Below are 14,200 nucleotides of genomic sequence, written 5' to 3' on the forward strand. Positions count from 1 at the left end.
AGATGGTGTAATTACAATACACAAGATGATGTCATGAACATCTTTACAAAAATTCCAGAAAAATAGCAACAGTATGTGTAGCTTTAAAATTTAAATACATATTTCTTTATTATTTATAAAATTACTTGAAACATCTATATTTAAACTTTAAAATATATGTATATATTTATTTTTAATTAAAAGAAATGAAGGGAAGGTATTCTATACATTAGTCAGTGGCCCTTACCAATGGTGACACTGTCTGGTGAAATAATACCCATAGCCTAAAGAAGTATTTCTATTTTACTTATAAAAGGAATTGGAACTTTAATATTTACTTTCAGATATAAGTAAAAAAAAAATAAAACCTTTCAATTAACACTCATTTTTGTAGCTCTAATGACTAATTTATTAAAAACTTATAAATAAATAATAATATATGCTAGCAGGCCTCTTCAGTATTAAATGAGTGGAAGTATGAAAAGCATGATTATTCCTCATAGACTTATATGCTTATTAATTTATATCAGCCTCAGCAACATAGACCAACTTCATTCTGGAAACATGATCTACAAAAAGGTGTAAGCAAGATTTTGTCTTTCCACAAGATGGTGAAATAAATATTCAAATTGACATAGTTATTGACTTAGCATGAATGTGCATGTGGGATAAATATAACTCATTATCTTAGAAATCCTGTTTTATTAAAAATAAGACATTGTTATTGAATAGCAAAATATAACATCTTTAAAAGAAATTTAAATTTCTGATATTAAAAATAAGTAGACTTATGACTTGTCATTTGAATCCTTCCACAAGATAGTCTCAATAGACCTTCCCAGCATTACAGTTCACTGTTACCCACATACACCAATTATTATTCCAGCCAACCAGAGACACAGTCAATTCTTGAAGATACTGTCTTCCTTCTGTATAATGCACATGCTATGGCTTTCCATCTTAAATGCTCTCCCCACAGCAGTATTGTGTGCCTCTATTTTGACAACAATTTTTTTACTTTGTATCATAATCACTGTTACTTTGTCATCTCCCCATATATATATCAACAGACTTAGAGGAGGAGCCTTGCCTAGTAACCTCTATATCTCTGGCAGAGAGTTGCCCATATCTTGCACAAAACAGATCTCAGTCATTTTAACTGGATCTTATTTAAACTGTGAGGCCACAGAGGCCATAGGATCTATGGAAATAAATTAAAACATTATTGAAGTGCTCCAATATAAAAAAAAGCTAAAATGAACATTTTTTTCATTGTAAAGTACACATGACTGAGGGAGGGTGTAGCTCGGTGGTAGAGCGCATGTTTAGCATGCACGAGGTCCTGGGTTCAATCCCTGGTACCTCCTTTAAAAACTAAACTAAAATAAAATAAAGTACACATGACAATTGATGGGAAACAACAATCCAAGAAATCAATAACATCTAAGAAATACATATACATACACACTAGCACAATAAGCAAAAGAAAAAGTAAACATCATTCCTATCTCACTATAAATGGCAAAGCCATTACCGAAAGGAAAAAAAAATGGTCAACCTTAGAAAGCATTTCAAGGATACAAAACAAAATTAAATTTAAATCTAAAGCAAATATGACATTGCAACTGCTGGCCCTTCGATAATAAAAAATAAAAAAAAGCAAATATGAAATGTAGATCAAATAATTGATGCCTTTAATTCAATAACACAATTCTAAATAGCTACTTAGAAATGTTAGGATTACCTTATAATATAGAGAAAAACAACTAGATACGATAACTTTGTAAATTAGAATCTGCATAAAAATTATGTTTTATTATTGTAAAAATAAAGACCACAAGCTAAGTCCATTGTGTTTGCACTGCTGGGCAACCATATTCACAGTACTTACAAATTTCCAAGGCAGCTAGAAGCTACTAATGAGTAGCTGTCTTCAAGTAGGTTCATGGGTAAAAATATTCTTTACATTATATTTGTCAATATTATAAATTTGTGCCCTGGAGGCTGGAATCAGTCCTGGAATTCTCAAAATACTAATTCTAATTTTTTCAGAACTTTTAGAGAAATCTTGCTCATTCCATAACTTCCTATATTTGAAATTATATAAGACTAGTAATGTTATCATATATATCACCCCCTCCAAAATAAACTGTGGGTTTAAGTACAGTTTCAAAATGGCAGCCCAGGGGGCTAAACATAGAACTCTGGCAGCAACAGGTGGTGTATTGTTTTCTAAAAAGTGAGCATGAACAACAAGCCTCAATAGTTCTTGTTTTCACACTACCAGACAGACCACATATTTATGCTCTCATACTGTCTCAGTAGGCATTTGCACTTGTGTTTCCTGCACAAAAGTAAACTTACTATGGCCCATTGAAAAAGAAACTTGGATTCAGGTGGATGTATACACCTAGCTACCTTGCTCTGAGAGTTAATTTATTTACGAGGAACTCCAGAGAATTTCTTTAGTATATGACTAGCTCCCTAGTATTTATGATAAACACACATATACACAAAAATACATAAAGCAGTATTTTAAAAGTTGCTAAACCTAAATAAAACTGTTATTGGAAAATCTTGCATATGTTCTCAAATTATTGATAAAGCTATACTACACATGACAGAGAGGTAAAATACAGATGGAGGGCATCAGATTTTTCTTTGATTATAACATATTGCCAATATCAATCGTCCTCAGTTCAATAATCTTAATATCAGTCCTCTCAAACTGATCTACAGATTGCACAAAACTTCACTCAAAATTTTATCAGACTTTCTACAAAAATCGATAAGATGAGCCTAAAATTTAAGTGGAAATACAAAGAAGCTAAAACACTGAAAACAATTTTGAAAAAGATGAACACGGTTGAGGGACTTATTCTTTCTGATTTCACGACTTACTATAAAGCTACAGTAATTAAGTCAGTATGGTCTTGTCACAAAGACAGACATTTAAATCAGTGGGACAGAATAAACAGTTTAGAAATAGACTGTAATATATAGGACCAATTGATTTTCAATTTAAGTGCCAAGGAAATTCAGTGATGAAAGAATGATCTTTTCAATAAATGATGCCAGAACACATGTATATCCACCTGCAAAAAATGAACCTCAGATATTCCCACACACATAAGTTAACTCAAAATGGAAAAAGGATATATATTGGTAAATTTAAGTGGATAATGATTGTTTCAAAGAATAAAATAATATTGTGGTGATTTAAAAATATATGTAGATTAAAATATTAGAAAAAATAATATAAAGTACAAAAAAGGTAAACATTGCTGAAATATTCTAAGGTTCTATCATTACTGAGGAAGTGGTAAAGTAATAATCAAGGATGTGGGGTGTAATTTTTAAGGTAGTCAATAAAAGCTACTAAGATAACTTAAATCTAGTAGTTAAATAGATGATAAAATGGAATAATTAAAAATATCTCACAGATTCAAAAGAAGGCAAGAAAAGAAGTAAAATAAAACAAGTGGGTCATACAGTGAAAAATAGATAACAGTCATTGAATTAAATGTACTAAAACTTAAGATAGTCCCACTAGATTAAAACAACAAAAATCTATATTCTGGTTACAAGTGACATATTGTAAATATAAAGATACAGAAAGTTTGAGAATAAAAAAGATGAATATTTATCACTCTCCTCTACCCGTAAGAAATCCCACTAGCTGAAAGAAAGCCTTCAGTAGTTAAATGAATGACAGGCAAAACAGATTTAAGGAAAAAACACTGCCAGTGGTAAAAAAAGAACATCTGAATGATAACCTACCAGGAAGATACAGTATCAGAAAGATACACTCAGATAATCCACTAGGAAGACACAATGACTCTAAGTCTGTATATATTAATAATACACCTTCAAAATATATAAAGCAAAAATTGACAAAAATAAAGAAAAAAGAGACAAATTCACAGCCATAGTAAGAAACATTAAGTAACCATTCTCAATAGCTTTTAGAACAGCAGGTGCAAAAATTAGGGAATATATAGAATAACTGAACAACCCAAGTAACAATTGTGACCTACTGAAACCCAACAATTTTGGAATGCACATTTTTTAGGGTGCTCAAGGATCATTCACGAAAGTACACCATAAGCAAGTACTCCATGCAAGCCTCAATTGCTAAAGATTGAAATTATTCAGATTGTAATGCTTTCTGACCCAGTGAAATCAGACTAGAAATCAATTTAAAATTATAACAAGAAAAGCATCTGTTATTATTTTAGGGAATTAAATACATTAAAAAGGATTTAATTATAATATTCTCATTCACATTTCACTAAGCTTTCTTTAGTATATAAAGAGGCATGAAGTTACATGAAGTGATTCTGGGGTTACTAATAAGTAAATTTTAACTATTCCATAGTTTCAAATACAGACATCTCCATGGGAATATTGACTCAACATACTTATTGAGAATATTCCATGTGTCTGGCACCTTTGAGCTGTTGAAAAGACTAAATCACTATAATTATTATGTCCACATACACAAAATAATTTGATAGTTTCAGTGTTATAAGGAAAAAACAAACAAACAAAAAAACACCCTGGGTATTAGGAAAGATAACTGTGGAAGGGAAGATATGTTACTTCAGATTGATCTGTCAGGGAAAGCCTTCCTCAGGTGATGAGTCCTCGGTGTAAGAAGACCTGGCCATATTATCTGAGTAAACAACGTTCCATGTTGGAGGGAGCAACCACATGCAGACCCTAGGCATGTCTAGGGAGGGCATGACCAGGGCAGTGAATAAGGTACAGGAGATTTTAGATAAGGGAGAGCAGCACAAGGCAGAACAAGGTCAAACATGGTCTCACAGGCCACGATACTCATTTCAACTTATTCTAAACATTGAGAAGCCACTGGAGGGATTAGAACAGGAAAAAACAATTTACACTTTTAAATGATCACTCAGAAGATTGGAGGTTTCTGTAATAAAGCATGACAGCCAGTTGGGAACTTATTGCTGTATTCCATGGAGAGATAACAGAAGTCATGTGACATGGCTGGACCTGTGGATATCAGGCCCATGTGCCATATATCAACATGTGTGGTAGGAAGAAAAACCACTGATAACATTTTGTCTATGAGAAAGCCAACATTCTCTGTGGTTATGAGAACTGAACTTTCCATATGCTGCTGTTTGAGAGTTTCTATCAGTCTGGTCTACAAAATAGGTTTAATATGAACAAATTAAGTACATATATAACATAAAAGTACTGAAGTATTTCTTGCTTATACATATTTCTTAGGACAGATACAAACCCATAGCCATTTAAAAAGGAGCGATAAACAACATAATCAAGTAACCAAAGGCAGGAAAGGCATCTTTAAATAGGAACCATAACTACTTGTTATTGGCAATTATCAACTACAGCAGGTGAATCCAGAACACAGAATTGCAAGAAAAGTGTGTTTCTTAAACTTTTTAAAAGAATTAATTCAGAAGGTCCAAGCAGCAGTTAACAAGCATAGCAAAACGTAGAGGAAGCATGTGTTACAGCAACCTACAGGTTAATAGTCATATCAAAAGAAGTATCGGTATTGAAATGTTCAAATTGAAACGTTGTTGGTCTCATACAAGAATGGGGAAAGAAAAAAAAAGAGAAAATAAAAGCTACTTTTAAAAGGCAGAATCAACAGCTACTAGTTTGAGAGCTCTTGTAAGATGGATATTTTAAGAGCTGCTCACATAGAAACAGCCACAAATTCAAAAGAATGAATGAAAAGTTTGATCGTGCTTATTTAATAACTGTAAAACAAATTTCTAATTATTTTGAAAGTTGTATACTTGTACAGTTTCCTCCAAATTTGGACAAGGCCCATGTGTTCATTTCCAAGTGATGAGACAGTTCAGCAGGTAAAAAACTGCCTGCAGTGATGCCTCACCTAGTGAACAGGTGTTTAGAATTGCCTCAGTAACTGTAAACATATCATGTCAAACTAGAAATTGTTTTTTACATTTTAACAATGTCTATATTTTAAAAGAAATTGACAATAGAAGAATAAAATAAATGATAGAAGATCATTTATCTGAAGTTCTAAACCTTAAAGACATCCAAGCAACTAAATACTGTTAACAATTTTTTTAAGTTATTTTGTAACTAAAAAAAAAAAAGATTTTAGAAAAATTAAAGAATGAATTGCTGTATTTATTAAGTTTTATATTTAATGATGAAAAATGGGATGCTGGGACATTTATAAACTCAGGATTACATTATATGATTAGAGAGTTAAGATGTGAAACTTGTAATAATCTTTAACATGCCAAATTAGAATATTTACAGTATTTAAATTTGGTTGTATAGTTTCCTAATTATGGGTAAACGATGTCTCAACACTTTAACAATGTAGTCAAATTCCTGTTTATCTTGCTGCCTATACAATTAAAAACAATTCATGCTCACAATTATTTTGAACATTTTTCTAAGTACAGTTTTTTATTTAAAACTTTTCCTTTGTTAATTAGGTTTGTGTTCCTTTTTGGTCATAAAAACACTTTATAATAACAGCATTCAAATATTATAATTTCAATGTCTCAAGAATTATTAATTTTTCCTCTCAATACATTACAGAAGTATATCCCATATTATATTCACTCTATGTAAAATTAAATCAATTTTTCTTTTTAATAAATTTTAATGACTTAGATATTTCAGTTTTTACAAAATTAAGGTTTAATTCTTAAACTAAGTCAAAACCAAAAATGAACAAAGAAAATTAGGTTTTTTTCCCCCAAACCAAAATCAAATAAATTTCAAGCAGATTTCTTCATTCCTTTATGTATTTAGCATTACAATGGGGAAATCAGAATCTCTTCTTTTAAGAAATACTTTCCACAAAAAAACAAAGCAGAGAGCAAATGTATAATTATGTAGCTTAGAGTGAAACCTAGACAAAACTATGGACAAAAAAATGTTAGGATACATTAATTTAAATTATTTTTCAAGAGTTAACATTATAAATTTAACTACCCCATGAAAAATAAACAAACTGTTTATCATTACTTGAGTTCTCTGATCTTTCAGCCAAGCATGTATTGGTTTTTAAAAGGCCATATTTGGAGAAACTATATTTTCAAATATATACAGTATTGCGTGCTGCCTGAATTAGGAAAGTATCCAGCACAGCAGGGTGGAAATACTATACCTCAGTTCCTACCTGGGTGAAGAAGGGCTCATAAATCTCAACTCCTTTATCAGATCCTTGCAGTAACACCTCCTGGCCACGTCTCCAGCTGTACCGAACAGGTGGATTGGAATTGGCAACACACCGGAGGAACACTGTCCTCTCATAGTAAAATTGTTCTTTAGCTTCACCTATACTTTGATGAACAGTTACTACTGGGTCATCCAAATCTAGAAGAAAAAATAAAAACAATGTCATGAGCTACATGGCTTTTAAAGTACTATACATACAAAATCTAACCAAAGATGAATTTTCCCAATTGATTATATGTTGCTTATCACTAGGCTCATTTTTTCACTGAGCTAATTGAACTCATTTGCAGAGAAATTTCCAATGATAGAAGGTAAAGACAAATAATAGTTATTTCTTAAGATCTCTATTTGCTGAAACAGTCCAAACGACTATACATATTTCCAACACTTTGTCAACAGCCACATAAAACAGCTCCATGAGAAAAATTAGAAAATTTAAGATGTTACCCAAAACTATGAAGCATAGTCACAGAGAAAAAAATATCAAGCAGTTCAACTGACTCTTAACCTTAACATACTTCTTTCCTCAATTATTTATAACACATATTAAAAACAAGGAAAAAATTTATGTCTATGAACTGTTATAATCTTTATAGTAAGAGAATATTATCTTATACTGGGTTAGATTTTTCCTTCATCTCAGATTTTATATCCCAGATCATGTTGCTAATGGAAAATGTATTAACAGAAGGTATTATTAAAAGGTATTAATATTTTTATTAATGAATACGGGAACTAAAATTTTGCTTCCTAAAGAAGACATATATATCAAGGGTTTAACAAACATTTTCTGGAAAGAAACAACTCATAAATATGCTGGGCTTTGTGGTTCACAGTCTTTATCCTAACTAGTCAACTCTACCATTGTAGTGTGAAAGACAATAGGTAAATGAATGAAACATGAATGTTGCTGAGTTCCAATAAGATTTTATTTACAAATACAGGTGCCTCAGCTAGATTTGGCTCATGGGCCATAGTCTGCCATAGATTGCCAATTCTTGATATATCATATCCCAGGGGGTTTTTTTAAGATAAAAATAAATTAAGAAGTGTGTTTGCTTTAAAAAAAAACTGTAGTGTATATTAGAAAACTTTCTAAGAGAGTAAATCTTAAAAGTTCGTATTACAAGGAAAAATGTGTAGCTTTGTATGGTGACAAATGATAATTAGAGTTACTGTGGTGATCATTCTGCAGTGTATACAAATATTGAACTGCTATGTTGAATACCTGAAACTAATATAATATTATATGTCAGTTACACATCAATTTAAAAAAATAAATACAAACAAAATTTTTAAAAGGACATGTTCAAATAATAAAAAGGCAACAAAAGTAGTGAAATAACAGCTTCCCTAAGGAATCAAAGTAAAGAAGAGAACCCCAGATTTCTCCAGTTTTCAAAAAAATCTTTTTTTCAAACGTGAATTACTTGACAGCCCTACTTAGATTTCCAGTTTTGCAACATTGAGGGTTTTTTCCCCCAACATTAGAATATTTTCACAGCTACCTCAAAGGCCTCTAATTTTAGCAGTGAAAACTTACAGAACAACTGTTGCCTTTTCGGTAAAATTTCAGTAACTTTCAGTTTAAATTCACCCTATTAACTGTGCAGGGATATAAGTCAGGTTTGTTGGAGTAGTTAGGGATACCAGCATTATTATCATGAAATGTTCAAAGGCCTTTAAAATCCATCGAGTAGTCTCTTATTTGATGATTAGGCTTTTACATACAAATCCAATCCTACAGAAAATGGATTAGCTGGATTCAGTCTTGGTGACTTGAAAAAAAGGTACTCTGAGTCAGTTGTAAACAACTTATTTTTTTCTTGTTCAAAACATAATTTCTTTTAGTCATGGTCTCCTTTTTAGAAAATATGAGCTGTGTTCTATTGTAAAAACAAAATTCCGAAGTGAGAAAGTTTAGAAACAAAACAGAATTGGATGGGAAACAGTGTAACAATGGTGACTCTCTTTGAGTTCCAAATAGCTGATAGTATTGCATTTTTCAACATCCATCTATTGATGTATCCCTAGCACTTTTCACGTTAGGTGATGGTGTCGATAGGTGCAGTCAGGAATAGACCAAACCCAAATAATCACTTAAACATGCTCTTCCCTGACCCAGATGAGGTTCAGGTCACTGGCCTTCTGAGGCTCTTAATCTTGTGACAATGGCTTACTGAATATTGTATTGGCAGAATTATCTGTTAGATTCACTCACGTTTAGGAATTTCTATTTCATAAAACTTCCAGATGATTTATTTTTTACATTTAAAAACAAGTAAGGCATAAATGGTTACCTTTCTATACAGTATAAAACATTTCTGTTATTTTTATTACTCTTTTAAAAGATTAAAAACACATTTAAAAGTGAAACAAAGAAACAAAAAACCAAACATGCCAAAAACAAGATGTCTTTTAGACAAGTCAAATAATGGCATACTTTCAGTGAAATTACATGCTTGTGTGTGTGTGTGTGTGTGTGTGTGCGTAGACATACATATATACATACATAATATATAGTTTAAATGATATATAAACATATACCACTTAAAAGATATGTTTAAAATATACATTATCTATTACTGAATACATACTGAATATATACTAAATATGTCTTTACTTTACGTCAGGTTCTTAGAAAAGAGACTCTAAGACAGAGGAATGTGTGCATGAAGTGTATTCAACACTTTCTGGGGAGTGAAGGAAATAGGATTGTGAAGGGGAGTCCAACTACAGCACATTTGCAGCAAAGGTCTCACTCAGTAGCTCCAGACACGTTTTGGAGCCCTTACGTCCCCTCAGAACTGTACTGCCTTAAAGCAAGGAAACAAGGAAGCTAAACCCTTATACTCCAGCCCTCTTCGGCAGACATCAACCAGTTCTTACAAATGTGCTGCTCCCCACCAGGGAAAGCGACCTTGGGAGGGGCAGCTTTGTTTGGTTTAGGGCAATTTCTAGAGAAGGATTTAGCTTAGAGGCATCAATCAGTTCCTCCAACTCTCAACAGCTGGAAGAACGAGTGCTTCAGTCCCGAGAGAGGGATCTGTGGGTGCACTATGCATCCACCCACATCCACCTGCTAGGTATGAAAACTCGCTCTATCTAGGAAGAACTATTTCAGGATTCCAGTTAGTCATCTTTCCTGGGAAATCTTTCAGAAGAAACTGTGGCAGGATGATAGTCATCATCTCCTTCTGCTGTTACCATTCTAGATTGCTCTCATCCTGGGCTAGGACATCTTTTGGTGTAAGTCACTTATCTAGCGAGGTTATCAGACCTTTGTCACTAAGGATTTTGAGCCCCTTGGTAACCATGCTCTTCTCAAGCCATTACTGATACAGTTGTCTGTTTACCACCAAAACTGAACAACAGAATAGCAAGAAATGCCTCAGCGCATCAACTGAGTATCAAATATATTCTAACTGCCTCATTGTGTAACAACAGTCCTACCTCGAAGCTGACCATATGGGCCCACCAGGATGGTGACTCCTCTCATCTGTTGTTTCCTGACACAGGAGGCCTGAAGTAACCTAAAGCAGCCAAGGCTTGGAGATTAAGGGGACTCCTGCTGTGTCACTTAATAAAGGCTTTTTCCCTTTCTGAGAACTAAGACTTCTAAACTGGCAGAGCCCAGAGCTGTGGGAAGGGAAGCATGGATTCCCCAACTGGGTCACTGAACGTGATGGTAGTAAGCAGGGTCTCTGCTTGATTCTTGAACCAATGTATTTTACAAAAAAAAAAAAAAAAAAAAAAAAGTGCATCATACCATAAAATAATGGTCATTGATTTAGGATGTACACTGAATCTCGGAAGATGGCAGCCCCTCCCTACTGGATGTTGTCTCTCCAAAACTCAGCTGCCCCCTCCAAAGGCTATTCTATCACTTTAGTAAATTATTTTTTTTAGGTGGTATAGAATATGATATAACTAGAGAATCCCATATCAATGTTCCCACTGCCACATCTTCACTGCTGTAAAATGTGCTTTTGGTCCCATGAGTGGTTAGGTAGGATCCTGTATTAAAATAAAACATTCTAAAAGCCTTTGAATATGCTACCGCTGGCTGAGGTAAGCAGAAAAAAAATCTATCCCCAGAATACACGTCAGATTCAATCAAAACAACACACTGTCACTTTCAGGGTTAAAAAAAGGGTCTAATATAATCAACTTGCTACTAAGGGATGGGCTGGCATTCTTGAAGGATAATGCTGTACCAAGAGGCCAGTGTTGGTGTCTGTTGCTGCCAAGTTAGATATTCAGTAGTGGCAGCAGACAGGCCAGCCTTTGTGAATGATAACCCACGTTTCAAGCTTATGCATGGCCACCATCCCTACCATTATGGCTGTTCTTTTCGCGAGGCTGTTGTAGCAGCTGTGGGTGGCCAATGACAGAAGCTGGCTGATATCAGCTATCTGCCTTACTCTGTCTACTTCATTGTTTTGTGCTTGTTCTGTGGTAGATACTTTTTGATGCTCATTAACATGCAATACAAATATTATCACACTTCCTGTCCCTCCCATAGGTCCATCCAAATACTTAAACAAATCTTCCCTTACCACACAAAGTGGTTGATCAGGTACACCCCCCAAATCAAAGTTAGGTTCATTAGGAATATTTCTCCTTACTCCCCTCTATTGAGGACATCATCGCAGAGTGGGATTCTAGGGAGGTGGTAGTCCAGTTTGGGGCTTTTCCACGTGGACCGAGCTGACTCGTCATCAAAGAAGCTTAGCCTTTTTCCTCTACCATCAGCTCATAAGAAACCCTCCACGGGGCTAGGTATGAGCTCCGAGAGAAGCACTAGTCAAACACTGACAGATGCACTTGCTTGTGTGGCTTACTTCAGCCCTCTGGCCCTGGCCATGCCTCATTTTAGATGTACCACCTCCATCTTATGATGGATGACTGACAGGGCTGCCCTATTTTATGCCTGAGTGTTGGCAGATATGACAAAACTCAATGCATGACTGACACTTCAGGCCTCATAGTCTGAAAATTACCTCAGGTTCAGCGATTGGGCAAGGAGTCCTGACTTTTTATTCTATGACCACATTCAGCCTCCCGATTATCCATCTGGTTTCTCTAATTGTGTAGATGAGGCAATACCCTTGATGCCTGTCCACTTATTTTGCCCCAAGGGATACTGAGCTCTAGTAACTATCCCCACGGCTCTCTGTGAGTCTGGAGCACTGGATGCGTTTGAACTGGCTGCTCACTGAGACGCCTGTGACAACTAAGCCCTGCCACCTAGCCTCTATTACTCTGAGATCCCAGCACCTCGTTGCCGTCAGGGAGACCAGTTCTATAAGAGCATCTCCTGCTATGCACATTTGCCTACAGAGAACAGTCACCTCTGAGTCTCAGTGATGCCCATATCACTGTCATCAGCACATTCCTGCTGCTTTAATAAATGTGGTGTCCTCCAAGCCTTTACACAGATTATACCCAGTTGATGACTTTTTAAGGCTCTAACTGGTAAAAATTCGCGTTCGCATGCTTATATACCTGGGTCTTATGACCCCTTTTCCAATGGTCTACACAGCAGCTGTGGCACTTACACTTCCTTTTGTGGGGACCCCTGCTTTCCCTAGGCTTCCAAGAGCCATCTTAGCAGCAGCAACTATCTCCTGCTATCCTTGCCAGGGTCTGAACCTGAGTATCATGGGAGAATGCTCTCATATCAGTAAACTCTTATTCTTTATACCTATTTGATCTGATTCTCCGCCCCCAATTTTGTTCAATCTTATTCTCAATCTCACTTGATCCAGTAGCCAGAATCTTACTCCATACACACTCTCCTGACTCTTACCAATATATATTGGTTAGGTCTGTAGCTCATTTGAAGCATTGGCTCTTTGCTCCCTTAGAGACACACTTCCACGGTCAAGTTAAGTCATCTATTTACCCTATGTATTGATTTGCTGAGAAAGAATGGAGGTGAGAATATATCCAAAGAGGGGTATGTATGACCACAAAAGGAAGAAAATTCTGCAACATCTTTATGCAAGATGGAAGTGAAAGCCTCTTTTCAGAAGAAATGGTCCACCTCTGCAGCCCAGGAGGTTTAGGGAGATCTAGGTTTTCAAGGATTTTGAGATCATAAACCCAGATATACTCCACCCCTCAAGTCAGGTTTCCACTTATTCCCAACTGGGGTTCAGATCCAGGCTTTGCTAGTTTGCTGGGGCTGAGGATTTAAGCTTCTCTGGAACTCTACTATACTTTTAAGTAAGTTCTAAGCCTTTTTATCAGCTTTTATAACCTCTGGCTAAAGAAGATAAGAATTTCTTTATACTCTGCTAAAGAGGCTTTCTTATCCTCACACATCACCTTCAACTCATGATTAATCACACTCAGTCTTTTATTCTTTTTCTCCGCCGCATTAATAGAACTCAGCAGAAACTGATCCATTGTCCTTATAATTATTACTTTCCAATGAATTCCTCAAAAGCCTGACATACTGAATTCAGAGAGTACAACCTTTCATTGATACCTATCCTTTTCTTACAGTCTGTGAAGGTTTTAACAATTTCAGCACTATAGTAGTCAAGGGCTATCAGGGGTCCACCTACCATTAGCAATGGGCTGATGGGTGATCCATCTATAACGCTGTATCTTAGACACTATTTTCTCAGGCTATCTAGAATTATATCTTGAAAATACAAATCTTTGCTGAAGACATGCATTCAGGAGATTTACTGGGTAGGGAGTGCTTTCAGAATTCAATTTTGTGAGAGTGTGCCAAAAAAAAAAAAAAAAAAAAAGGTAGGATTAGGTATTGGGAGGAGTTAAATGCATCACTACAAAGTCTCTGGTAGATCCAGAAGGAGCTCCAGATTTGAGAAGGTCTTTCAGAGCTGTCCTACAAGACACAAAACTCAGTCACTAGACTAGGGCTGGTGATGAGGAGGCTTGACCTTGAATTAGGCGGCTCTTTCCAGCTGAGGACAACTTCATGAGAGGGATTCACTAAAGAGTCAACATCCTC

General features: G+C 35.1%; 1 protein-coding gene across 3 annotated transcripts in view; it reads right to left on the minus strand.

Moving 5' to 3' along the window:
* The window catches only part of MDGA2 (MAM domain containing glycosylphosphatidylinositol anchor 2), a 697,006-nt gene that overhangs the window by 256,236 nt on the left and 426,570 nt on the right, over positions 1–14,200 (minus strand). For all 3 annotated transcript variants that reach the window (XM_010976971.3, XM_031453665.2, XM_064485929.1), the window contains one exon: positions 7,151–7,347. In XM_010976971.3, the coding sequence (XP_010975273.2) occupies positions 7,151–7,347 (197 nt within the window). The remainder of the gene's footprint in view (positions 1–7,150; positions 7,348–14,200) is intronic.

The sequence above is a fragment of the Camelus dromedarius genome, chromosome 5 (genome assembly GCF_036321535.1).
Source record: "Camelus dromedarius isolate mCamDro1 chromosome 5, mCamDro1.pat, whole genome shotgun sequence".
Lineage (NCBI taxonomy): Eukaryota > Metazoa > Chordata > Mammalia > Artiodactyla > Camelidae > Camelus > Camelus dromedarius.